Below are 27,694 nucleotides of genomic sequence, written 5' to 3'. Positions count from 1 at the left end.
GAATAGAATGTTGGTAGAACTATGAACAGTAAAGGTAATTCTGATGAGGTCTTAGGTGAGTATGAGGAATGACTTGAAAATAGAATTGTTAAGCAAAAAGGAAGCAAACCTTAAAGATTTGGAAAATTCTCAGCCCATCCATCTTGTAAAAAATGAGAAAGTGTGGTTGGAGAGTACACTCAGGCAGTGGCCAAGCAACCATTTGATAATTAGTGTGGATCAACCATCTCAATAGATGCCAGGAGTTATTCCTTAAGGCAATAGAAGAATGACTTCAAAGGCAACTCAGAAATCATTTGGACTGCTCATCCTATCACAGACTCAATGCAAGGGCCCTGGTGAAAGAGCAAAGGAGGAGCTGCTAGATCTTGGAGACATCCTGCTTGCTTCCTGGGCTGCCTCATTTTGAGGGCTCCTCTGGTGCACCACAGCTCTGAGCTCGTTGGTTGCCCTAGGTACAGCTCTGGCAGTCTTTCCTGCAGCAGGTGCCCCTCTGTAGCATGCAGGCAGCAAACTTCAGTGGAATAAGCTGTTTCTGTCATCTGAGATTGCACAAGCACAGAGGGCATGGTTCCCTCCAGCTAGATTTTGAAGGATAGAGGCACCCAAATCCATGGGGCAGGGCTCCTGGAGCCTTGGGAGCCCAAACTCTGCCCAGCAAAGATGTAGGGGCAGGAGCACTGCCCCATTGGGCCTAGAGGTCAGAGCATTATAGTGTAGAGGCAATAAAGTTTAGACAAACTGGCTATATAGAGTTATCTGTTGGAATTTTCCCACCTCTCTGAGCCCTTTGCCTCTTACTCTCCTTCCTTGACTGTGCTGCTTGTGTACCTAGTAGTATTCCTTCCCTTCCCATCCCCAAATGCCTTTCATTCTATCTAGTTGCAATTGAATCTTAATATTAATAATCCTTTGTTTAGTGTGGATTTTATTATCTTATAAAATATTTTATGTTATACGTGATAAATAGTTTTAATGTCAAAATATTTGTATTTAATGACATATCTTGGTCTGTAGTAATCTCTAATTGTAAAATGTTTAGGGGAAATATATATTTTTAAATGACCTTTATTTTTAACTCAGTACCTAAAGAGTAGAATAGAATGTGGAGTTAATGTTACAGCTGTATACCATGTTGTACAACATTATTTTCAGCTAGCTAAAACTTACTGTCCTAAGTACTTTAGATGTGTTATTTAATACTTAACAACAACACTAGCATGTGTAGGTACTATTGTTATCTTTCTTTTAAAGATGACAAAATGGCCCAAATTATTCTTTATTCTTTAACCTGACTTTAGAATTCCTTTTGGCAGTTTTGGAAGTAGAGTTTTCAGGGCCCTAATCTTCAACATTGAAAATTGTGACCAGCCATGAGATGGTTCAGCCAAGCCAGCACCCAGTTGAACCATTTAACCCAGAATCATTTGACAAGTGAATAAATGGGTTAGCTTTGTTGTGGACAGAGAGTAAAGAAAGGTTATACAATGGTGTTGGAAACCATTGTCAACTCTACTTTGATGTGAGAAAAATAACCAGGGTCTCATCAGGGTAGGGTTGTTTTTTAAACCTGCCTATTTAGAGTTAGAACTAGCATTTGTAATGTTTTGAATAACTTTTAAAGAGATGTGAAGAATATTTTTAATATTTATCCACATATGTACAATTTTTAGCAGTCTTTATTTCTTTGTGTGAATTCAGATGTCCATTTGGCATCATTCTTCTTTTGAAGAACTTTCCTTTAATATTTTTTTGTAGTGTAGGTTTGCTGGATATAAATTATCTCAAATTTTGTTTGGTTAAAAGTTTTTACCATTATTTTTGAAAGACATTTTAGGCACTTATGTAGAATGTCTACAATATTTTATTTCAATACTTCTTTTCACTATTTTTGGCTTGAATTGTTTCTAATCAGAAGCTATATCATTCTTATCATTGTTTCTTTGTATTTAATGTGTCTTTTTTCTCTGATGGTTTTTGTGATTCTCTTTTCATCACTTGTTTTCAGAAATTTGATTATCATGTACTTTGATGCAGATTTCTTTATGTTTGCTTTGCTGGTGGTTTTTTGAGCCTCTTGGATCTATGAGTTTATAATTTTCATTATATTCATGTACTCCTTTCTTGTTCTTTGTCTTCTGGACTTTATTAGACCTTTTGATATTTTTTGACATTTTTGCATTTTTTGTTCAGTCTTAGTTTTCTGTGTTTGGTTTCATTTCATTTCGTTTCTATTGCTGTGTCTTCGTATTTATGAATCTTTTTTTCCTGCAGTTTATACTTTAAAAGTTTTATTTGGATTGCTTTTTAATGATTTCCATTACCTCATCATGTTCATGTTTTGCTCTACCTTCTTTAATAAATGGAAAGTGTTAATAGTATTTGATTTCATTTATTTTCATTGGTAACTCTACCATCTGTTTCATTTTGGGACATCCTTCTGTTCATTGACATTTCTTCTAGTTTTGGGTCATATTTTCCTGTTTCTTTGAATGCCTACAATTTTTGAATAACTTTGGATGCTGCACATTGTAACATAAATTTGTACTTTACATTGTTGGCTGCTGGATTTTGTTGTATTCTTTAAATAGTGATGGATTTTTGTTCCGGCAGGTGATTAGGTAACTTGTGGTTTACTTTGGTGCTTTTGGACTTCCTTCTTTTTTTGTTAGGTAATTCAGTATTTTTAGTGTATTTACAGAGCTGTGCAATCATCATGTCAATTTTCGCCACCTCATACTTATCAGAGCTAACTACCCATTTCTTCCTCAGCTCCCTTAACCACCTATCTACTTCTGTCTTTAGGAATTTGCATATTTGGGACATTTCATATAAATAGAATCATACAATATGTGGTTCTTTTTGACTAGGAGTAGAATTGTTAAGTCACATGGTAACTTTGTGCTTAACCCTTTGAGGAACTGCCAGAATGTTTTCAAAGCACCTGTACCTTTCAAATTCCCATCAGCAGTGTATGAAGGCCTCGATTTCTCTGCATCCTCATCAACACTTGTTATTACCTATCTTTTTGATGATAGTATGAAGTTGATTCATGTTGTACTATCTATTAGTATTTTATTCTTTTATGACTAAATAATATTCCGTTATATGGATAATACTACATATAGTTTAACTGTTTATCAGTTGACATTATGACTCTTTTCCCCTTTAGGGTATCATGAGTAATGTTTCTTTGAACATTTATGTACAAGTCTGTGTATGGACATATGATAATTTCTCCAGTGTATATACCTTGGAATGAAATTGCTGGGTCAAATGGTAACCTCACATTTCACTTTTGAGGAACTACTGATATGGAGAGATCTGATCAGATCACTGGGGAGGACTGGGGAGGAGCTATAGGAGGAGGTTGCTTGAGGCAATGGTTAACAGTTTAGGATGGGATTGGCTGAGAGGCTGAGTGCCTCCAGAGCATGTGGAATTACGGGCCAGAAGATTTAAAATAACAAGAGGTCAGAGACTGGGTCTCCAGCTCTCTTCCTTAAAAATGCTTGGATGATTGTGCTGCAGCTGCCTGCATTTCTCAAAGGATGGTATTTTGGATGGGAGAAGAAACTCCAGGTGCAGCCTAGGATCAAGTTGGACTGCCAGAAGGTAGTAGGATTATTCTTCTTTGGGTGTTTTAGAGGGGACCAGCTCTGAGTCAGAAGCCTGCCATTCTTCCAAAATTGTGTGGCTTTTTTTTAATTTTGAAAAGAAATTTTATTGATTGATTTTAGAGGAATAGGGAGAGAGAGAGTGCTATACAGAGTGAAACATCAAGTTGTGTCCCACTTATTTATATATCATTGGTTAATTCTTTTTTTAATCATATTTTATTGATTATGCTATTACAGTTGTCCCATTACCCCCTCTTCATTCTCCTCCACCCTGCATACTCCCTCCTACCCAGATCCCCACCCTTTAGTTCATGTCCATGTGTCACACTTATAAGTTCTTTAGCTTCTACATTTCCCATACTATTCTTGCCCTCCCCCTGTCTATTTTCTACCTACCATCTATGCTACTTATTCTCCATACCTTTTCCCCCTCTCTCCTCTTCCCACTCTCCTGTTGCTAACCCTCCATGTGATCTCCATTTCTGTGGTTTTCTTCCTGTTCTAGTTGTTTGCTTAGTTTCTTTTTGTTTTTGTTTTAGGTGTGGTTGTTAATAATTGTGAGTTTGCTGTCATTTTACTGTACATGTTTTTTATCTTCTCTTTCTTAGATAAGTCCCTTTAACATTTCATATAATAAGGGCTTGGTGATGATGAACTCCTTTAACTTGACCTTATCTGAGAAGCACTTTATCTGCCCTTCCATTCTAAATGAAAGCTTTGCTGGATAGAGTAATCTTGGATGTAGGTTCTTACCTTTCATGACTTGGAATACTTCTTTCCAGTCCCTTCTTGCCTGTAAGGTCTGTTTTGAGAAATCAGCTGACAGTCTTATGGGAACTCCCTTGTAGGTAACTGTCTCCTTTTCTCTTGCTGTTTCTAGGATTCTCCCCTTCATTTTAATCCTGGCTAATGTAATTGTGATGTGCCTTGGTGTGTTCCTCCTTGGGTCCAACTTCTTTGGGACTCTCTGAACTTCCTGGACTTCCTGGAAGTCTATTTCCTTTGCCAGACTGGGGAAAGGAAATCTCCTTTATTATTTGTTCAGATTAGTTTTCCACTTGTTGTTCTTCTTCCTCTTCTGGTACCCCTATAATTCGGGTGTTGGAACATTTAATAAAGATATCCTGGAGGTTCCTAAGCCTCTCCTCATGTTTTTGAATTCTTGTTTCTTCATTCTTTTCTGTTTGGTTGTTTCTTTCTTCCTTCTGGTTCACTCCATTGTTTTGAGTCCCAGTTTCCTTCCCATCACTATTGGTTCCCTGTCCATTTTCCTTTATTTCATTTAGCGTAGCCTTCATTTTTTCATCTAATTTGTGACCAAATTCAACCAGTTCTGTGAGCATCCTGATCACCAGTGCTTTGAACTGGGCATCTGATAGGTTGGCTATCTCTTCGTCCTGCAGCTTTTATCTGTTCTTCCGTTTCGGCCATTTTTTTTTGGTCTTGATGCACCTGTTACGTAGTAAGGGGCAGAGCCTTAGATATTCACCAGGGTAGGGCAACCCACCTCGCTCTGTTGTGATGCTATTTGCGGGGGAGGGGTCTGAAAGGGAACAATGGTGCTTCCTCCACTCTCTGCTGGATTTCAGTCCCTTCCACCGCTTCCCCCAAGCAAATTGGTCCCTTCTGGTGCTGATTCCCATATGGATGAGCTTGTATACCATGTAGGACCCTGTGGGTCTCTCCAACAAACTCTCCTGTGAGGCTGGGAGCTCTCTCCTGGCACCTCAACCCCCACAGGTGTTTTCAGTCCATGTTTTGAGGCTTTATTTCCCCGTGCTGGAGCCCTGGGTTGCACGGTCTGTTTCACTCCCCAGTTTCTCCTGGTTTATCTGCACGGGAATGGGGGACTACCTGGTCCACCAGCTGCCTTGTGGACCATGCCCATCCACAATCAGCTGCCTCGCTGGGTTCTCCTGCTGCCACCCCTTGCCCGGGGTCCACCAGCCACCTCTTTTCTTACGGCAACCCCTCTCCACCTAGCCACCCGACTCCACCCCTTCTACTGGTCTGGATGAATGCGTCTATTTTAACACCTTGGTTGTTGGACTTCCATACAGTTCTATTTTCTGTCAGTACTGGTTGTTTTTTTGTTTCTAAATTTTTGTTGTCCTTATTTTGGTTGTGTGAAGAGGCACAGTGTGTATACCTATGCCTCCATCTTGGCCATAAGTTAAAAAATACTCTTTTTTTGAGGCTTATATTTTCAAATATATAGGATTTCAAAAAATTTTTATTAAAAAAATAAGAATAATTATTTTAATTTCATGTACTTGTTATTTCATTAGAACTGAGGACTTAGCATTTCTATTTTTATTTTTTAATTTTAAGTATATTTTATTGATTATGCTATTACATTTGTCCCTTTTTTCTCTCCTTTCTCTCCCTGTGCCTGTACCCTTCTTCCCATCTAGTATTCCTTCCCCCCAACCCCAACCTTAGTTCATGTCCATGGGTTGTACATATTAAGTTCTTTGGCTTTTTCATTTCCTATACCATTCTTAACTTCCTTATATCTATTTTGTACCTTCCAATTATGCTGCTTATTCCCTGTACCTTTTTCTCCCATTCTTCCCTCTCCCCCTCTCCACTGATAACCCTCCATGTGATTTCTATTTCTGATTCTTTTCCTGTTCTAGTTGTTTGCTTAGTTTTAGTTTTTATTTTCTATTAGGTTCAGTTGTTGATAGTTGTGAGTTTGTTGTTTTGATTTTTTTTTAGATAAGTCCCTTTAACATTTCATATAATAAGGGCTTGGTGATGATGAACTCCTTTAATTTGACCTTATCTGCCCTTTTATTATTTTATCTGCCTTTTCATTCTGAATGACAGCTTTGCTGAATAGAGTAATTTTGGATATAGGTCCTTGCTTTTCATGACTTTAAATATGAATACTTCTTTTTAGCCCCTTCTTGCCTGTAGGGTTTCTTTTGAGAAGTCAGCCAATAGTCTTATGGGAACTCCTTTGTAGGTAACTCTCTTCTCTTGCTGCTTTTAGGACTCTCTCCTTCTTCTTAATCTTGGGTAATCTAATTATGATGTGTCTTGGGGTGTTGCTCCTTGGGTCCAACTGGACTTTCATGTCTATTTCCTTTGCCAAATTGGGGAAATTTTGCTTCATTATTTTTTCAAATAAGTTTTCAATTTTTTTTCTCTTCCTCTTCTCCTTCTGGCACCACTATCATTCAGATGTTGGAACTTTAGAAGTTGTCCCAGAGGTTCTTAACCCTCTCCTCAATTTTTTTTTGAATTCTTATTTCTTTATTCTGTTCCAGCTGAATGTTTATTTCTCCCTTTTGTTCCAAATTATTGATTTGAGTCCTCGTTTCCTTCCCTTCAGTATTGGTTCCCTGTATATTTTTCTTTATTTCATTTTGTATTGCCTTTACTTCTCCCTTTATTTTGTGACCATACTCAATCATTTCTGTAAGCACCCTGATTATCAGTGTTTTGAATTCTGCATTTGGTAGGTTGCTTATCTCTTCATCACTTACTTCTTTACCTGGAGTTTTGATCTATCCTTTTATTTGGGCTATATTCCTTTGCCTCAGTGTACCAGTCTGGATGAATGTTTCTTCTTTAACTCCTTGGTTGTCAGACTTCTATACAGTTTGATTTTCTGGCAGTTCTGTTTTTTTTTTTTTTTAATTGGTTGTTACTCTTCTTTTGGTTGTGCAAGGAAGCAAAGTGTATCCTCCAACACCTCCATGTTGACCAGGTAACCCAAGCTTTAAAACTTTTAAGTATTCATTTCTGAGCTAAATGAAACATGACTAGAGGACCTGCTATGTATGATTATTCTCTGGCATTTTTTTGAGAGTTGTTTTTAATCTCCACATGATTTATGTGTATATGTTTGTTTATGTGTAAGTATTCTACGTATGCTGAAATAAAAAGCATTAATTGTGTGGCTTAGAGACTTTATATGCATTTTTAAAAGTTCAGTGGCCTTCAACTTTTTGTTCATGTTCATTCAAAAATATCTTTGAAAAAAATCACATATCCTTGCATTTTAAGTTCACAATTAAAAATTTTCATTGTAAGTTTAAATAGAGCTGAGAATATAATTACTAATGTATCATGTAAAACTTGATATTTAAAAATCTTTCACTGTTCTCTTAAAAATATCCAGTGACGCCCTGGCTGGCGTAGCTCAGTGGGTCGAGCGCGGGCTGCGAACCAAAGTGTCGCAGGTTCAATTCCCAGTCAGGGCACATGCCTGGGTTGCAGGCCACGGCCCCCAGCAACCGCACATTGATATCTCCCTCTCTCTCTTTCTCCCTCCCTTCCCTCTCTAAAAATAAATAAATAAATAATCTTTAAAAAAAAAATATCCAGTGACTTCTAAATATTTTAGTTGTTTGATGTCCTCACTATCAATTAAAACACATATAGGTTTGAATCAATTTTTCTGTAGACAACTAAAAACATTGAATAATTTTTAAAACCTGCTTAGAAGAGTGCCAGTAATCATGTTTTAAAATACAGAGGTAAAAAGATTTTGACTGCTATTGCATTCGTGATTTTGAGTTCTTACTTCAGACCCACTACAAATTATAGATGGTATATAAATGTACTTTCAACTATTGTACTCCTTTCTTTTTCTGCTTCTTTCCTAGGAATCACACCAGTGTATCATAGTATGTTTGCCTTAATGAGTGAAACAGAAAGGATCTGGTATCCACCCAACCACATCTTCCATATAGATGAGTCAACAAGGCACAGTGTTCTCTACAGAATAAGGTACTTTCTTTTGTAACGTGACTCACGTAGTAGTAAAGGGCCAGATACATAATACCAGAGACTAGAAATAATTAATATTTAATTTTCTTCATTTAAGACTGTGTTTCTCCTTTGAGTGTCCATACATGTTCTTTGATTAGAATGCTCTGAAAATAAAGCTGTTCTGGTGAGATGCTACGTTACCACTTATAATTATAGTTAAATTTTTAAAAGGATGAGTATGGCTTTACTAACAAAATCCTAAATGTTTGGAATATTGCTAGTTTCCTAGGAAATTAAATGTGTGTGCAATAAAATGTAATCTTACATGTCTTCTTTTTAAATACTTTTTTTAAAGTTGAAGAGAAGATTTTTCCAGTGTTTAGTATAGTCTCAAATTATAAAGTTAATTTATTTAATAATTTATGGTAACATGTAATACTAATTTAGAGAAATCCAGAAGTATTTTTCTAGTCAGTGAAACAAAGAAGTTAAGTTTGATCTGTGGCCCTTATGAAATAGATGCATTCACTTCAGAGAGTCAGTGTTACAGTAGAAAAGAACATGGACTCATTCATAATTTTAAAAAGAAAGGTAAAGGGAGCCTTAATTAAGACATAAGAGAGAGATTCTTACCATGATAAAGGGTATCTATAAAAAAACATATAGCAAATAATATTCTTAAGTGATAAAATGTTTGAAATGGTCTCTTTAAAATGAGGAACAAAGATAGCCACAGTCACTGCTTTTGTTTAGAATTTCAGTCAAGTTCCTAACCAGTGCAGTAAGACAGGAAAACAAAGTTTAATAATTGAGAGCAAAGAAACAAAAAGTCATTATTTGGAGATGACATAGTATTTAGCAATGTACAGGTATCGATAATAAACATATTTCTACATTTCTCTGTTTCCTGTTACTGTCTCTACGTTCTGTGCAGGGAAGGAGGGAGTGTTACTGATTTTATAGCTATGTTTCTTGTATTTTCTACCTATACTTTTATTATGGCCTTATCTAGATTTCCTTTTGTTCTCAACTTGTATTTAACACTGTTAGCTGTGTTTTCTGATTATGGGATAATACCTTTTAGTATGCTGGAAGTTGTTATATGTACACAATATGTTTATATTTGAAGTATGTATTTTGAGGCTGATGGAATGTTTTAACTGTCTTATAGATTTTACTTTCCTTACTGGTATTGTAATGGCAGCAATAGAACCTATCGGCATGGTATATCTCGAGGTGCTGAAGCTCCTCTTCTTGATGACTTTGTCATGTCTTACCTTTTTGCTCAGGTATGATTATATTATCTACTTGTGTTAAATGATAAATAATATAGCATACCTCTTTAATCAGGAAAATCTTCACATATGGAAAAATTGATGTTCCATTTTGCATAAAAGGTGCAGATAAATAACAAAATTAAGTCTTTTTCACTAATTTTTAATCTCATGGTTTATGGATAATAGAATCTATTTTATAAACTTTCCTTGAATTAGCTATTTGATTTTTCTTCTCCTCCTCCTTCTTCTTCCTCCTCCTTCTTCCTTCTTCTTATCCTTGTGCTTTAGATTATTTTAAGGATTTCACAAAGTTTAGACTGAGTTCTACAAAATGATTCATGCAGACATAAGTAGTTGAAACATAAGACAGTGAAATATCTTTAGAAAAAGTTTTATTTTTTAATTCCTGAACAATTTCAGACTTAAATAGGAGAATAAAATGCAAAGAAATTAAGTAACTGCATAAAAAATTGAGCTATAATAGTTTGTGTAGTTCCTCATGGGAGGGTGGCTGGTATTTACTCTGACAGCAGAGTTCCAGTTATTTGTTATTAATACTGTTATGTTAAATTTTCATAGTGTATTTGAACATTTTGTAATGCTTTTTAAATAGGTACCTTGATTTAAACAGTAATTGAAATGTATTATCATTAAATAACTTAAGTTTCTATGTGCTGGAAGACTGAGGAGTATAAACTAAAGAAAGAAAATATATTAGTGCTTTTAGGTAAAGACGTGGTCTTTGTATTCCCCAAGGTGTCAGTTTAAGGAGTTCTAAATCAAATTTGGTAATCTAATAGGAAATAATCCTACAGATCCTGATGTCTCAGATTTCTAAAGTATCTAGTAGGGCTAGTTCAGTTTGTAAGCAACAAATTGGAACAGTTTTTTTTTGGGCTATGGGAGCAACCTACATTTTTTATTGTGGTAAAATATACATAATAAAATGTACTACTTTGAGTCTTTTTAACTGGATAGATCAGTGGCATTAATTAAGTACATTCACATGGTTGTGCAACCATCACTACCATCCATCATCAGAACGTTTTTCATCTTCCTAAACTGAAACTTCATTCTCATGAAACAACAGTTCCCCATTCCCCTCTCCTTTGGCCCCTGGCAGCCAGCTGTGTACTTTATGTCTCTATGAATTTGCCTATTCCAGGTATTTCATATAAGTGGGATTTTTGTGACTGAACTATTTCTTTTAATATAATGTCTTCAAGGTTCATTCATGTTGTAGCATGTGTCAGCATTTCCTTCCTTTTTAAGACTGAATATTGTATTGTACATAGTACCACATTTTGTTTATCCATTCATCTGCTCATGTATATTTGAGTTGCATCCACCTTTGGCTCTTGTGAGTGAACAGTGATGTGGTAAATATGGGTTTACAAATATCTGAGACCCTGCTTTCAATTTCTTTGGATATATATTCAGAAGTGGAATTAATTGAATCAAATGGTAATTCCTTTTTTGACCTTTTTTTTGAGAAACTGCTATACTGGTTTCCATAGCAGCTGCATCATTTTTACATTCTTACAAGCAGTGCACAGCATTTCTATTTCCCCACATCCTTGCCAACACTTTCTATTTTTTTATAATAGCCATTCTGATAGGTGTAAACCAGCATTTGTTGTTTTGATTTACATTTCCCTAATAATTAGTGATGTTAACCATTTTTTCATAAGCTTGCTGGCCATATGTATATCTTTGGGGAAATTTTTATTCAAATCCTTTGCCCATTTTTAAATCAGGTTGGTTTTTTTTCTCAAGCTATAGATGTTCTTTATAAATTCTATATGTTAATTCATGTGTCATCAGATATATGATTTGCAGATTTTTTCCTCTCATTCCATAGGTTTACTTTTCATACTGTTGATTGTACCCTGTGGTATACAATAGTTCTTAATTTTTATGTAGTCCAGTTTTTCCTTTTGTCACGTGTGCTTTTGGTGTCATATTCGAGAAATCATTGCCAGATCCAATATCATGCACCTTTCTCCCTACATTTTCTTGTGTTTTATGTTTTATTGTTTTAGTTCTTACATGAAAGTCTTTTGTTCATTTTGGGTATGTTTTGGTATATGCTGTCAGATAAGGGTTCAGCTTCATTTTTGCATGTGGATATCTGGTGTTTTCAGCACCATTTGTTGAACAGACTGTCCTTTCTTCATTAAATGGTCTTTGCACTCTTGTCAAAAATCATTTGCCCACCAACTGACTTTTGTTCAGCTTCCTTTGTTTCAGTAACCATTAAGAAAGAGAGAGACAAGCTTTTGAGAATATGTGGTATGAGATTATGACTTTCTGTCACCTTTATGACTTTATTTTGTCCACATTGCAGAGCTGATCTATTTTGGGGGCATGCTAGTTAAGTTATGTTAATAAGGCAAGTTTTCATAAACTATTCATTTAGTTACTTTAATATTAATACTGTGTCTTAATATTATGTCTGAATACTGTGCATTTAAAAAGAATGCCAACTCCTTAGATTTTCAATCATTTTGCCATAAAGTTTTAGTAAAAGTTCTTTTGCAAATGGAAAGTGGTTGAAATTTGGGTTCCCAATTTTAGAATTGGGAACAATATGTGAAGTACATATCTCAATCTATTTCACTGCTTACAGCTTCAAATTACATCTTCTACATCAAAACTACCTGAATTAAAATAGGTATTAATTAAATATGTACTGAGTTCCAAATACATTGAAAGCCTTATACTAGAGACCATGTTGGGTACAGTATTAAATGTAGTCTCAACCTTCAAGGAGACTAACATCTAGCAGAGAAGCTAAACATGTAAATAGAAAATTATGATGCCAGGTACTGTATAGTAAGTGCCAGACCACAGATAGTTCAGGATTATATCCAGTTGGGGTAATCAGGGAAGAATTCATGGAAAATACAGTATTTCATGTATTCTTTGAAGATGAAGTAATTTTTGATGGACACAAAACACAGTGAGAAAATAGAAATGATATAAGGACAAAGCACAAGGCATGATCAAAGATTCAAACTAGTTGGATTGGGGCAGACAGTTCATGTAAGGGAATGGCATAGATTAAAACTTGGAAAAGTAAGTTGGGGTCAGACTGCAGGAACCCATTAATGACTTGATCCTAAAAGCAATAGGGAACCAGTTTCTTTAAGCTTATTTTCTTAAAGCATCATGACTTTTTCATTGGTAGAAGTAGCAATGCTAGAAGTGTTTTAAGAAAATAAAGTGTATTAGGGAAAACTCTTTAAGAGACTGTTATAATGGTTCATATATGAAGCAATAAAAATCTGATGTAGGGAACAGAAGACATTAAAAGAGTCTAAAAATTGATAACTTTATAAATATATATAAAGAATTAAGGGGAAAAGAGAAATTCCAAGATTTTTATCTGGATACTTTAAAGGATATGTATAAAATCAGATTGAACATATATTGAGAGAAAGGAAAGAGTAGAACATGAAAAGCACCAATATTCTAGAAATAATAGCAATTTTCTTTATAAGAATTGTAAGAGCTATAATATTAACTGGAATGCCAATATTTAACCACGGTTTTAAATTGGATATAAGAAAAATAGGGCCACCTTCCATTTTTTGTATTTACCTTCCTTCTTTTGATGTGATAACTTATTTCATGAAATTAAAGTTTTACATGCATTCTTTAAAAAATAAATTGATTAAAAGAAATAAAATGAACTTAAAAGTAGATTTGTTAACTTCCTATTAGCTAATGAGAAAATATTTTTGTATAAGAAAATAAACTATATCACTTAAAAAGCACAAACAATGAAATAACCAGCATTAACCAAAAACAAAGGCCTAAATGTTGGCAATAAAAAATTAATTCAGGCAAGGAGCTGAATTATTTTGCACAATTTCAAACACTTATTTTACAACATTTTTGAAAATGAGCAAGTAAGTCATTCTGATTAAAAAGGAGCTACTAAAAACTGATGGCTAGGTAGATTTCTTTTTAGTAGCCTGTGGTTTCCCCATATATAATACAGGACCAGTGGATAATAAATTCTATTCATGAAGGTAGTCTGTGGAACTCATGCCCAAAAGAAAACAAACATGAAAAATCTGTGAGAGTAGCACTAAGAACATAATCAACCAAATACCCATTAGAGAAAAGCTACAAATAGAGTCCCAAATGCCAAAGCATGTTATTTTCAACTAGCTTGCCTTCAGTATCACAGAATGTACCAATGAATTTTCATTTCATTAAGACTGTAGAAAAGTAGCTTTTTATACGTGTGGCAGACAACATCTGAGCAAAGAATTTTTGTCTGCATTCAGCCAGAAAAATAAGAAAACAGTTATAATCTACCAGTTCATAAATGAATCAAAGAATTAACATGGAATAAATATCCTTTTTTTTTCCTGGCTGAATATATGTGAATTAATTCATGGCTGTTCACATGGAAGCAGTTTACTTTTTTTTTTAGTGGCCATATTTGATAATATAAAGAAAATTCTCAGGAAATAAATAAATTTAAAAGGCTCGCAGCTTGATTTTGTCTTTTTAATTGCTTACAGGTTCCAAATCTGTCTTTCTCTAATACTGTCTTACATACTCTAACAACAGTTTAGTGTCTGAACTACTTTTTTAAAACTACTCTTTAGGGTTTGTTTGGTATTTTTTTTTTTGGCCTGTAGTTTTCTTTTTTTGGTTTTGGAATCAGGATGACGCTGGCTTCATACAAAGAGTTTGGGAGTCTTCCCTTTTCTTGAATTTTTTGACATAGTCTCTGAAAGATAGGGGTTAGCTCTTCCTTAAATGCTTTGTAAAATTCTCCTGTGAAACCATCCAGTCCAGGGCTTTTGTGTGCTAGAAGTTTTTTGATTACTGCTTCAACTTCATCAGCTGTTATTGGTCTATTCAGGCTTTCTGCTTCTTCTTTAATCAGTTTTGGAAGATTACATTTTTCTAGAGATTTGTCCATTTCACCTAGGTTTACAAATTTCTTGGCATATAGTTCTTCATAGTAATTTCTTACGATCCTTTGTATTTCTGTTGTATCAGTTGTAATCTCTCCTATTTCATTTCTGACTGTGTTTATTTGGGTTCTCTCTTTTTCTTGATGAGCCTGCTTAAAGGCTTGTTGATTTTGTTTATCTTTTTGAAGAACCAGCTCCTGGATTTATTGATCCTTTGAATTGTTCTTTTAATCTCTGGGTCATTTAATTCTGCTCTGGTCTTGGTTATTTCCTTCCATGTACTTGCTCTGGGCTGTCTTTGTTGTTGTTCCTCCAGTTCTTGTAGGCGTAGGGTTAGGTTGTTTGTTTGGAATGTTTCTAACTTTTTTAGATAGGTTTGTAGCGCTAAACACTTCCCTCTCAGGACTGCCTTCGCTGTGTCCCATAAATTCTGGATTGTTGTGAGTTCATTTTCATTTGTTTTCAGAAACTTTTTGATTTCTTCCTTGATCTCATTCTTAACCCATTCATTGTTTAATAGCATGCTATTCAATCTCTATGAGTTTGAGTGTTTCTGAGTTTTTTCCTTGAGGTTGGTTTCTAGTTTTAGTCCCTTGTGGTCAGAGAAAATGCTTGATATGATTTCAATTTTCTGTAATTTGTTAAGGCTTGTTTTGTTTCCTACCACATGGTCTATTTTTGAAAATATTCCCTATGGCCATACGACCCTGAACGTGCCTGATCTCACCTGAAAATATTCCGTTTACATTTGAAAAGAATGTGTATTTAGCTTCTTTGGGATGAAAGGTTCTGTATATATCAGTTAAGTCCATTTGATCTAGGACATTGTTCAATGCTGCAATATCTATTGATATTTTGTTTGGAAGATCTATCTATTTTTGACAGTGGGGTATGAAAATCCCCTACTATAATTGTGTTGCTCTCAATAACTTTCTTGAAATCCTCCAAGATTTTCCTTATATATTTGGATGCTCCTATACTGAGTGCATATATATTTATAATGTTTATGTCTTAATATAAGGAATATTAGGAATATTTTCATACATTATGGAAATTGTAGGTTAAAATATTGTAGTAGATTTAAACGTGATAGTGAAACTTACAAGGTATTTTCTTTTAAATATTTTTTTCCATTAGTGGCGTCATGATTTTTTGCATGGATGGATAAAAGTACCTGTGACTCATGAAACACAGGAAGAATGTCTTGGGATGGCAGTGTTAGATATGATGAGAATAGCCAAAGAAAAGGATCAAACCCCACTTGACATCTATAACTCTATCAGGTAATTTCCTTATGTGAATCCATATACATAAATGGGAACTATTGGAGTTTTTGTGCAGTTTATTTGTATTTAATGTGTTTGCCCATACTTTTTATTTTATAATGATTAAAAGTGTTATGGGCAACTTCTTCTTCTTGTGCACAACACATACTTTGTGAGATAAAAGAAACTATTATTTTTTCTTCTAGTTTTATTGAAATATTGACATAAAACACTGTATAAGTTTAAGGTATACAGGATAACAACTTGACTTACATGTTTGTGAAATGATTACCACAGTGATTACCACAAATATGAATCATTTCATATAGCTAGAAAGAAAAAAATATTTTTTCCTTGTGATAGATACTCTTAGGATCTACTGTCTTAACAATTTTCATGTATACCATACAGCAGCATAAACCGTAGTCATCATATTGTACATTACATCTGAGAAGTACTTATTTATCTTATAACTAAAAGAAATGATTGAAAGAGTTGGTGTACTACAGAAATTATTATAGGCATTCACTACCTATTTATTATTTGATTTGTTTATTGTGAAAAGGCTAGGTAAAGTCAGAGGACTGAAAAGACCACCTGAAGACATAATTTGTGCTACCAGATCTGCACATTGTATAAATAATTCTGAATCATAGTATCTCTAATAGCGTATATATTTTACTTATATCAGTATCACCTGAGGTTCCTGCTAAAATGAAAATTTCTTGGGTGCAAACTCAAGAATTTGGATTCAGTAAATCTGAAGTGAAGTCTACAAGTATGAATTTTTATAAGTGCTCCAGGAAATTAAAAAATAAATCAGCTTTATTGGAGTATAATAGACATGTAAAATTGTAAGATAATTGAAGTGTACATCATGATGATTTGATATACACATATACATTGTGAAGGGATCCACTCTGAAGTTCATTAATACATCCACTACCTCACATATTTATCTTTTTTTCTGGGTTATTTTTTTGGTGATAGTACTTAAGTTCTATTCTATTTAGCAAATTTCAGTTATATAATACATTTTTGTCAATTACAGTCACCAAGTTGTACATTAGATTCTCAGACCTTGTCTATTTCATAACTGATTTCAGTAGATTCTTATACAAGTAAACTACACTCCACACACTCCAAATTATTTTTCTGCACATTGAATATTGACAATCATGCCAAATAAAATTTTCTTTCCATTTTTAAATAATTTTTATTATATATATATATATATATATATATATATATTTAAGATTTTTATTTATTTTTTAGAGAGAGGGGAAGGGAAGGAGAAAGAGAGGGAGAGAAGCATCAATGTGTGGTTGTCTCTCACATGTCCTCTACTAGATACCTGGCCCACAACCCAGGCATTTGCCCTATACTGGGAATTGAACTGGTGACCCTTTGGTTTGCAGGCTGGCACTCAATCCACTGAGCCACCCCAGCCAGGACTCATTTTTATTTTTTTATTACAGTTGATGTATTATATTAGTTGCAGGTGTACACCCAATGATTAGACACTACATAACTTACTAAGTGATCATTCCAATAAGTCTTGCACCCATCTCACAACATATAAATTTATTAGAATATTGTTGGCTATATTTCCCATGCTGTACTGTACTCTACATCCTCATGGTTATTCTAAATCCCTTTGCTTTTATCACCTATCCCCCCAACTCTCCTTCCATCTGGCAACCATCAAAATGTTCTCTATCTATGAGTAATTCTGTTCTGTTTGTATATTTTGTTTGTTTAGATTCAGTTGTTAATAGATTTGTATTTATTGCCATTACTTATTCATATTTTTTATCATTTTATTCTCCTTTTCCTTCTTAAAGAAGATTCTTTAACATGTCAAATAATGCTGTTTTGGGGGTGATGGACTCCTTTAACTTTTTCTTGTCTGGGAAGCTCTTTATCTGTATTTCGATTCTAAACGATAACTTTCTGGATAGAGTAATCTTTGTTGTAGGTCCTTGCTTTTCGTCACTTTGAATGTTCCTTGCCAATCCCTTCTGGCCTATAAACTTTCTTTTGAGAAATCAGCTGACAGTCTTATGGGAGCTGCCTTGTAGGTAACTAACTACTTTTATCTTGCTGCTTTTAAGATTCTGTCTCTGTCTTTAACCTTTGTTATTTTAATTATGATGAGTTTTGGTGTAGGCCTTTTTGTGTTCATCTTATTTGGGACTCTGTGCTTCCTGGACTTGTGTCTATTTCCTTCACCAAGTTAGGAAAGTTTTATGTCATTATTTTTAAAATAGGTTTTCAATTTGTTTCTTCTTCTTCTTCTTCTGTCCCGCACCCCATGATGCAAATGTTGGTATGATTGAAGTTGTCCCAGAGGTTCCTTATACTGTCGAATTTTTTTTATTCTTTTTTCTTTTTTCCTTTCTGATTGGGTGGCTTTTGCTTCCTTATATTCCAAATTGCTGATGAGCTTCTTGGCTTCATCTATTCTGCTGTTGAGTCCCTGTAAATTATTTTTCATTTCATTAGTGTATCCCTCACTTCTGACTGGTCCTTATTTATACTGATGAGGTGCCATTAAGTTCCTCGAACATTCTATAACCAGTATTTGAACTCTGTATCTAGTAGATTGCTTGTCTCCATTTTGTTAAAAAAAGTTGGGGCAGGGGGGGAGTTTCATTCTGTTTGTTCATTTGGGACATGTTTCTTTTTGTCCTCTTTTTGGCAGCTTCTCTGTGTTTGTTTCTATTTATTAGGTAGAACTGTTATGTCTCCCAGGCTTGGTAGAGTGGCCTAATGTAGGTGTATTATGTAGGGTCCAGTGGCACAATCCTCCTAGATCACCCAAGCAGGGCACTCCGGGTATGGCACCCATGTAGGCTGTGTAGACCCTCTTGTTGCAGTTGAGCCTTGATTGCTGTCAGCATGTCAGTGGGAGGGATTTACCGCTAGACCAATCAGCAGCAAGGACAGGTTGTGACCACTCACCACTGACCTCCTGCCACTGTGGAGATCAGCTGTACAGGGGCCTACCCTACAGGGTAGAACTTATTTCTGTGTGGCTCTGACACCCACTGAGTCTGCCTCTTGAATGTGTTGCTTATGGAGGTGGTTGGGTGGTGATGCTTTGATGTGATCTGAGGCTTTCTGCTGGGTGTGCTGGCTCTGGGGCCTCTAGGGAGGAGCAGGCCAAGGTCAGCCACCACCAATATTTTGCCCAAGACCACCTGGCATAAGCTACAAAGCAGTCTGCAAATGACTGCTACTCGTGCTGGCCTTGGAAGTGCCCAGATGAGGCCTAGGTGTGAACCAAGGCTGACTACTACTACTTTAGGTGACTGAGGCCACTTAGTGAGAGGTATGGGGCACATTGAAGCCAGATGCTGCTTGTTTGAGAGATTTTAAGAAACTCTAAAACATGAGCCTGTATAGGCCATTTTGTATGGAAAAGCCACTAGAAACAGCTTGGGTGGGCCTCAGGGAATTACAGAGTGGGGCAGACAGTATGAACCCAGGTTAATGGTGCCCATCTCCTGGCTCTGTCGGGGGAGAGTTTATCAAAGAACAGAGGCCTCTGCCAGCACTCCTGTCTGGGAGAAAGTTGCTTCCCAACTCTCACCCTGATGCCAGACAGGTCAGTTTCTCTCTGTATGTCTCTGGTGCTTTTCAAGCTGCTGCCCTAGTGCTGGAGCTTGGAGGGAGTGAATCAGAGTAAGGTCATGCATGGGCCCTTTAAGATGAGCTGCCTAGGACTCCACGATCCCTCTCTCTCCCTCAGCTTCAATCCCCACTGGATGTTAACAGACAGGAGTTATGGGGATTTCTCTTTCTGGCACTGGAACCCTGGGATGGTGGGTCTGAGGTAGGGCTAGGATACCTCACTTCTTAGGGGGACCTCCACAGCTGAGACATACTTCCCAATGGGTGTAGATCCAGGTGGTTCTGTGTTTCCACTCCTCCCACCAGTCTCAATGTGACTCCTTCTTTATATCCCTAGTTGTAGAACTTCCATTCAGCCAGATTTCAGGTGGTTCTGAATGATGGTTGTTCTATAGTTTAGTTGTAACTTTGATATATTGTGGGAGTAGGCAAGTACTGTGTTTACCTACCTGCCATCTTGTCTGTAGGTCCCAAATATAATTTTTAGGGAAATTGTACTCCTATAAGCCCAGCTTTAATGGCTGTAAATGTTCTACTTTTTAAAAGGTATATACGAATGCTTTGGGTTTTTTTTTTTAAGTTTGGAGGCTACATATATGTCTTACATAGTACATACCAGATTTAAAGTCTGAAGATATCATGAAACTGATTAAAACTCCCTTTGTTTCTTGAAATGATTTTTTCAATAATTGGCTTCAGTCACTTTTATCTTGAGTGCCTTCAAAACAGTTCATATACAATTTACAGAGTATCAATTTCTTTTTCCCTTTTTGGTTTTAAGTATTCTTCTTTTGCTTTCAGATGTCCATTAGGCCTTACGCTAAGACTGTAAGCCATATGGTATAATTACAGAACCTTACTGAAGAATTTAGAAGATTTTAAATCCCAAAGGAAAAACAAACATTTGTTTTCACTAAGGCCTTGATCTTTATTAAAAGGCAGATAAACACCCCTTAGGGTATTAATTTATTTTTTCATGTATTCATTCATTCACTCCTTTAACAGTACTTATTGAATACCTGCTATATGCCAAATCATAGGAGAATAGAATCCAGGTTTGAATATCTTACATAACATTAATAGAAACTGAAGGAATTGAAAAGAACACAGTTGCAGAACAGAGAAGATTTGAGCCACTGAAAATGAATTTTCTAAAAATGAAGCCATCTTTGGGCTTATGCTTTGTTGGAACACTTCTGCTTTAGAGGCAGTGATATTGTCCAAAGTCTTGATATAATCTTACGGTTTCTTTGAGGTCACTTGTCAAATAACATAGTTATTCTCCCTATGTTATTTAGTCTAGTGTCCTAAACTCAGTGAATGTTTAGTAATTATATTTTTCTCATTATTCTTAATCCAGATATAAATACATCTGCAAAATTCTGCATCTATTTTTCTATACTTCATTTTCAAAATTGTTAAATATTAAACATTCATTATAAAATTCCAAGAGATTTTAAAACAGCATTATTGAGATATAATTCACATAAAGTTTGCATATTGAAAATGTACAATTCAGTATTTTTTATTATAGAGTTGTAAGGGCTGTATATATTCTGGATACAAGTTATCATATATATGTATTTTTTTTGCAAATATTTTCCCATTTTGTGGATTGTTTTTTCACTTCCTTGAAAGTATCATTTGTAGCACAAGAGTTTAAATTTTGAAGTGCTCTAATTTATCTGTTTTTTTTCTTTTGTCTCTTGTACCATGATATTTTAATATTAGATGAATAATTTATGCCTGTCCTGAAGCAAAACCATCCCTGTCTTGCTTCCCTTCTTAACATAATTGAACTCACTGGTGGTTTCTGAATTCTCTTGTAGTGCTCATTTCTGGGAAATAATCAAAGAATTCCACTCAATGTTAAAATATTCAGGATTGATGGAAGAACAGATGAATGATTAGTTTGAGGCAGAATTAAATAAGCTGCTTTGTTCTCAGAAATAACCAGTAGAATGTGGATCTCTGGTTAGTGTAAGAAAATACCTATCCTTTCCCAGACTTAAAAAAAAATACATTTAAGGTACATCTCTTTGTGTTTGTGCCTGTGTGTTAGGTGTGTCTGTGTCTGTGAGTCATGCCTCTGTGCACATATGCACCTGCATATATGTGTTTGTGCATGTGTATGTATTAGATACTTAATCTTCTGTGTGTCATTCCCTAATCGTATATTTTGGCTTAGGTGTTGGAGTATAGAAAGTGAAGGAAACAAATAAGATTTTTCTGTTTTCATTCTTCATCTGCTCTTTAAAGTCTTATATTTGCTAAAGGATGGAAAGGATGGACAGACTCTGATGGATGACTTTGCAAATACTATGCTGGGGCTAAGGACACTTATTTATATAGCAGCTGAACTACATACTTCATATCACTAAGCCTCCCTTTCTAAACAACTAAGCCAATACTAGAATTTCCAGTGGCTTACTTCAATCATAATAAGATGAAGGTTTCATTTTATGGTGCAAAACATAGTACATCTTTTAAGGCAAACTCAGTTTCAAGCCTTTTAGAGCCCTACTTTTAGGATTCTTTATAAAGCCCCATATAAGAGAAGCATCAGAAAAAAAAATGCTTTTTATGTTTCAAAAGCTAACAATTTGTATCTCTTAAAATATATTAGTGTTTCTAACAAGTCTGGTTCTGATAGCATGGCACTAAAGGGTATTCATCATATTCAATAACCACACATTCCTCCGGTATTCCCAAAAGGTGTCTGGGCCTTTATTCTAGGAATCAAAGAGGAAAGCTTGGTTGTATGACGTTGTCTTAAACTCCTCTTTTTATTCTTAAAATTAGTTTTCTAAAGGTTTATTAAGTCAAATAACCACTGGTGTTTATGCAAATTACATTCCAAATTTAGTAAGGCTCTTGGTAACTAATTTTTTTGACAGAAGTAAATAAAATAGGCATTTCCATTTGCATTCTGATTGTATGTTTGATCTTCTTTTCAGTTTTTATTCTAAATTTACTGAGACTCCTTTATGTGCTATCTAGACTTTATTCAATTTCATGTATTTTTTATTATTTTTTTATTTTTTTAATTTTATTTTAATCATTGTTCAAATACAGTTTTCTCCTTTTTACTCCCAATCCAGCCCCCCTCCCACCCCATATATTTGTTTATTTACAAGTATATAATTGTTATTAAAAGGAATAGAATATGATTTGAGGTCTGAAAAATGGGTAGAATTTATTGGGTGGAGAGAGGTGAGAGATAGAAAATGCTTTGTAGCAGAAGGGAGTATAGGAAGACTCCAGCGAGAATCAGGCAGGGCTCAGAGTTAGGAGGAGATGAGGTAGCAGTTTGAGCATGGAGAATCTTAAGAGTCATGTTGTCAAAGTTCATAATACTAACAAACTATGCAAGGGTATTAAGCAGGAGTGAAATGATTATATTTGTGTTTTTAAAAGATCCCCATAATTCCAGTGTAGAAAACAAATCAGAGGGGGTAAGAGTAAATGGAAATGAGAGTCAATCAGAGAGTAAGGCCATGGAGTAGTAGTAGTTCCTCCAGGAGATACAGTTGAACGGGTTAGTCTTAGAAAAGTGGGCAAATAAGAGAAATGTACAGAAAGTAAAAACAAGGGGACGTGGTGATGGATTGACTAATGGGGGTTGAGGGAGAAGGTAGTACAAAGGGTGATTCCTGGGTTTCTGGGACTTGCAGAGATCGGTAAATTTTAGTACTGTTTACTCAGATAGGGAATGCTGTAAGTGGATCTTGGGAGGATGTTAGGGAGGTTCATGAGATTGGTTTGACACATTGTTTGAGGAGCTTTGGGGACATCCAAATTAAATGGGTAGATTGACTTGACTGGGGAAGATAAGGGTCTAGAGCTTAGAGTCAGGGCTAGAGAAAGAAATATCAAGTGATTTGCATATAGAGTATCTAGGAGAAAGAGAATGTGTGTAAATAAGAAGGCCCATAATTAAGTTTTGAGGAACTTCAACATCTAATCACTAGGTAAAGGGGAGTGAACCTGTAAAGAAGATTGAAAAGAAGCAGCCAAAGAGATGACATTAAAATCAGGAAAGCTAAGAGGAGTGAGATTCAAGGAAAGAATGATTAATAGTATTGGATGCTGTGGAAAAATTACAAGAAAAATAAATACAAGGATTTGGGTTATTAGCAACATGGAGATTTTTATAGATTTTAGCAGGAGCCGTTTCTATGGAATGATGGAGCAGAAGCCAAATTGGAATGAGTTAAGCAGTAAATGGAAGGCAAGAAGATGGAAATGGCTGTATAAACTCTTTCAAAAACAGGCCAGATAGGCTATAGCTGGAGAAGACATGGGATAAAGAAAATTACATTTAGGATGGGAAGAAGATTAGTATTTTTAAAACATGTGGATAGAAGAGAAATAATAAGCAGAGTAAAAGTCCCCAGAAGGTATATGTGTATTAGAGGAAGACAAGGTCTAGGAAGTATTGGCAGTGTGTGGCTTTAACTAGCAGGCTTATACCTCATTTATTCTAACAGGTGTAGAGGAAGAGAAAATGAGTGCAGATGTATATAGGTTTGCCAGCAGGATATTGAGGGAACTCTACTTAGAGAAACTTTTTCTTTTTCTTTTCTTTAAAAAAAAGAGATGAAGTCATCAGCTGAAAGTGAGGAGAAATGTAGCTGAGGTTTGAGGGAATTTGAAAGGTTTAGCATGGTTGTGGGACTTGGGAAACTTAGTTGAACAGAGAAATGTCGTAAAAGTGATGGAAGTGATGAAAGGCTATTTAAAATAGGTGATTATGAATTTATAATGCAACACAAATACTGTCAAATGACTTTCTCAAGCAGCACTGGCTACTTGAGTACAAAAGTGAGCATTCCTTCAGGGACTTAGTGTAGACTGGTGGGGAAGGGAGTAAGAAGTGGTATGCTGGTAAATGTTTAACAACCAGTTCACAGGAAAGATGGGGGAAAGGTCTAGTTGGTTCATGGCCAATCCCACAGTATCAACCTGACATAACCAAATGCAGAATTTGCAAGAGATGAGCAGCAGCAAAATCTTCCCACCACTCATATATGATAGACACTCATAACCTCAAAAGCATAGATAGTACTAACTTATAAAATGAAAATTTGTGTAAAACAATTAGAGAGTGGTATGTTTTGAATATGCATTATCTATATTTTTAATATGATTTATGAGTAAGTTTATTTAGAATTTAAATTTTAATGATGGCTGTTTAACAATCAGCTCAAAATAATCTTTAAAAAAGCTGTCAGTGATACTGCTGACTTCTGGCCAAGATGGAGGCACAAGTAGACATGCATCTCCTCCTAGCACAACAATAAGAAGGATAACAACCAATCTAAAAACAAATAAAAAAAACCTAGAACTGCCAAAAATTGAACTGTATGGAAGTCTGACAACCAAGGAGTTAAAGAAGAAACATTCATCCAGATGGGTAGGAGTGGAGACAGGCAGACAGGGTGGAGAGGACATGTGGTGATGCAGCAGCTGTGGCAGCTGGTGGAACGTGGGTTCCACATTCATGTGCGGCAGATAAAAACTGGAAGGAACAACTAGTCAGCAAGCAATACCAGTCCCAGGCCTCGCCACGCAGCCCACAGTTATAGCACTGGGAAATAAAGCCTCATAACCTCTGGCTATACAAACCATTGGGGGTCAAGGTGAGGGAAGAAACCACCAGTCTCTCAGGAGAGTCTGTTTGAAGTGCCGACAGGGTCCTAGAATGTACACAAGCTCACCCACTCAGAATCAGCACAAGGGCAGTAGCTAGAAGGTTGCCAGTCACATCTGGAAAGTAGGGGAAGTGACTGAAAATGAGGCAAGAGCCAAACAACCAGCATTGTTCCGTCTCTGATGCCTCCCCCACATGCAACACCACAAAGCTGCAAAGCGGGTTGCTTTGTCCCTTACAATGTAACAGGTGCACTGATGCAGGAAGTCAGAGTAGCTCTACCTAATACACAGAAACACAGAGAGGCTGCTAAATAGAGTAGACAAAGAAATATGGCCCAAATGAAAGAACGGATCAAAACTCCCAAAAAAAGAACTAATGACCTAGAGATAGCCAACCTATCAGATGCAGAGTTCAAAACACTGGTGATCAGGTTGCTCAGAGAAATGATTGAGTACAGCCACAAAATGAAGAAATGAAGGCTATACAAAGTGAAATAAAGAAAAATATACAGGGAACCAGTGGTGAAGGGAACAAAGCCGGGCTTCAAATCAACGATTTGAAGGAGGAAAGGAAGAAATAAACATTCAACTGGAACAGAAAAAAGAAAGAAAATTTCAAAAAAATGTGAGGAGAGGCTTAGGAACCTATAGGACAACTTTAAATGTACCAACATCCAAATCATAGGGGTACCAGAAGGAAAAGAAGAAGAGCAAGAAATTGAATAATTACCTGAAAAAACAATGAAAGAAAACTCTGATTTGGTAAAAGAAATAGACTTACAGGTTCAGGAAGCTCAGAGAGTCCCAAACAAGTTGGACCCGAAGAGGGCCACAGCAAGACATCATAATTAAAATGCTAAAGGTTAAAGATAAGGAGAGAATCTTAAAAGCAGCAAGGGAAAAATCAGAGAGTTACCTACAAAGGAGTTCCCATAACACTGTCAGCTGATTTCTCAAAAGAAACCTTGCTGGCAAGAAGGGGCTAGAAAGAAGTATTCTAAGTCATGAAAAGCAAGGACCTACAATCTAGATTACTCTACCCAGCAAAGCTATAATTTAGAATGGAAGGGCAGATAAAGTGCTTCCCAGATAAGGTCAAGTTCAAGGAGTTCATCATCTCCAAGTCCTTATTATATGGTATATTAAAGAGACTTATCTAAGAAAAAGATCAAAACTATGAACAGTAAAATGACAACAAATTCAGACCTATCAACAGCCGAACCTACAAAAACAAAAACACAAAAGAAGCAAGCAACTAGAACAGGAACAGAATCATAGAAATGGAGATTCCATGGAGGATTATCAGTGGAGAGGATGAAGGGGAAGAATGGGGGAAAAGGTACAGGGAATAAGATGCATAATTGGTACATACAAAATAGACAGGGAGAGGTTAGGAATAGTGTAGGAAATGGAAAGCTAAGGAACTTATGTGTATGACCCGTGGACATGAACTAAGAGGAGGGGGGAATTGTGGTAGGGAAGGAGGTCGCAGGGCAGAGGAGGGCAAAGGGGAAAAAGAGACAACAGCATAATCAATAAAATAGAATTAATTTTTTTAAAAAAGAAAGTGATACAGCTGAGGAATTAAACTTTTTATGGATAATAATTAAAAAAAAATAAGCCGTCAGCATCAGCCACTCCAACCCTTGCTGTAAATTCTCAAGTACAGTGTAGTGTGATAAATCATATTATGGAGCTGTGCACAGATGCTGTCAGACAAAGCAGGGTGTATCTAATGTAGACACAGAGGTCCAAAAAGGTCTCCTGGATTTGATGATGCTGGAGCTGAGACTTGTAGAATGGGTGATGGAAAGAATGATTAGCATATGTGAAAGGCATGGAAATTTAATATTGTTGTACCTGCAGAAATAAAATGTTATTTATTTGTTAGATATTTGAGCAGGAGAGAAATGTTATCTACCTTCTTTAGGATATTTTACATAGAGATGGAAGTATAAAAGGGTCAGAAAATTTCCAACTGAAAATGTTTTGATTGTAAAAGAATTATCAGAAGTTACTGAAGCTGGCCTAAGAAAACAATGGATACAAAAGAAGTATGTTTCAATAACAAACAACAGTAGCATTGAACAAAATGTAATAATTTTCAGAATTCAGATAAATATTTGTGTACAGCATGATAGGAAATATTTGTAACACAGTGCCAAAAAATGGTATATGACATAATCAGAGAAAACAAATTTTTAAAAATTAATTTTATAGACAGGGGAGAGAAGGGTGAAACATAGGGAGAAAAGCATCAGTGTGTGAGAAAAACATCGTTTGGTTGCCTCTCACTAGTGCCCCAGATGGGGACCATTCACTGTGTGAGATGACACTTAACCAACAGCCACGTGAGTCAGGGCAGTGAAAGCAAATTTTTAGAGACTCCATTATTAACTAGACTAGCTTCATTTCATTAGGGGAAGAAAATTAGCATCTCCTAAACATTTGTAACTAAGTGTGAATTTGTATGTATATTCACATCATCAGACAAAGCCTGAAAGTTTTTATATTATGTGGTTGGTGACTGTGTCACCTTTTGCCACTTGTGTGCTTACAGCACTTATCATGGAAAG

At 35.7% G+C, this 27,694-nt stretch overlaps 1 protein-coding gene across 1 annotated transcript in view; it reads left to right on the top strand.

The window, feature by feature from the left end:
- JAK2 (Janus kinase 2) overlaps window positions 1-27,694 on the top strand; it is a 100,355-nt gene that overhangs the window by 36,158 nt on the left and 36,503 nt on the right. The window contains exons 4-6 of the mRNA XM_028511219.2: window positions 8,240-8,363; window positions 9,517-9,634; window positions 15,700-15,845. Coding sequence (XP_028367020.1) covers window positions 8,240-8,363; window positions 9,517-9,634; window positions 15,700-15,845 — 388 coding nt within the window. The remainder of the gene's footprint in view (window positions 1-8,239; window positions 8,364-9,516; window positions 9,635-15,699; window positions 15,846-27,694) is intronic.

The sequence above is a fragment of the Phyllostomus discolor genome, chromosome 3 (assembly GCF_004126475.2).
Source record: "Phyllostomus discolor isolate MPI-MPIP mPhyDis1 chromosome 3, mPhyDis1.pri.v3, whole genome shotgun sequence".
Classification (NCBI taxonomy): Eukaryota; Metazoa; Chordata; class Mammalia; order Chiroptera; family Phyllostomidae; genus Phyllostomus; species Phyllostomus discolor.
The sequence above is the reverse complement of the archived record's forward strand: the minus strand, read 5'-3'. Positions and strand labels throughout refer to the sequence as shown.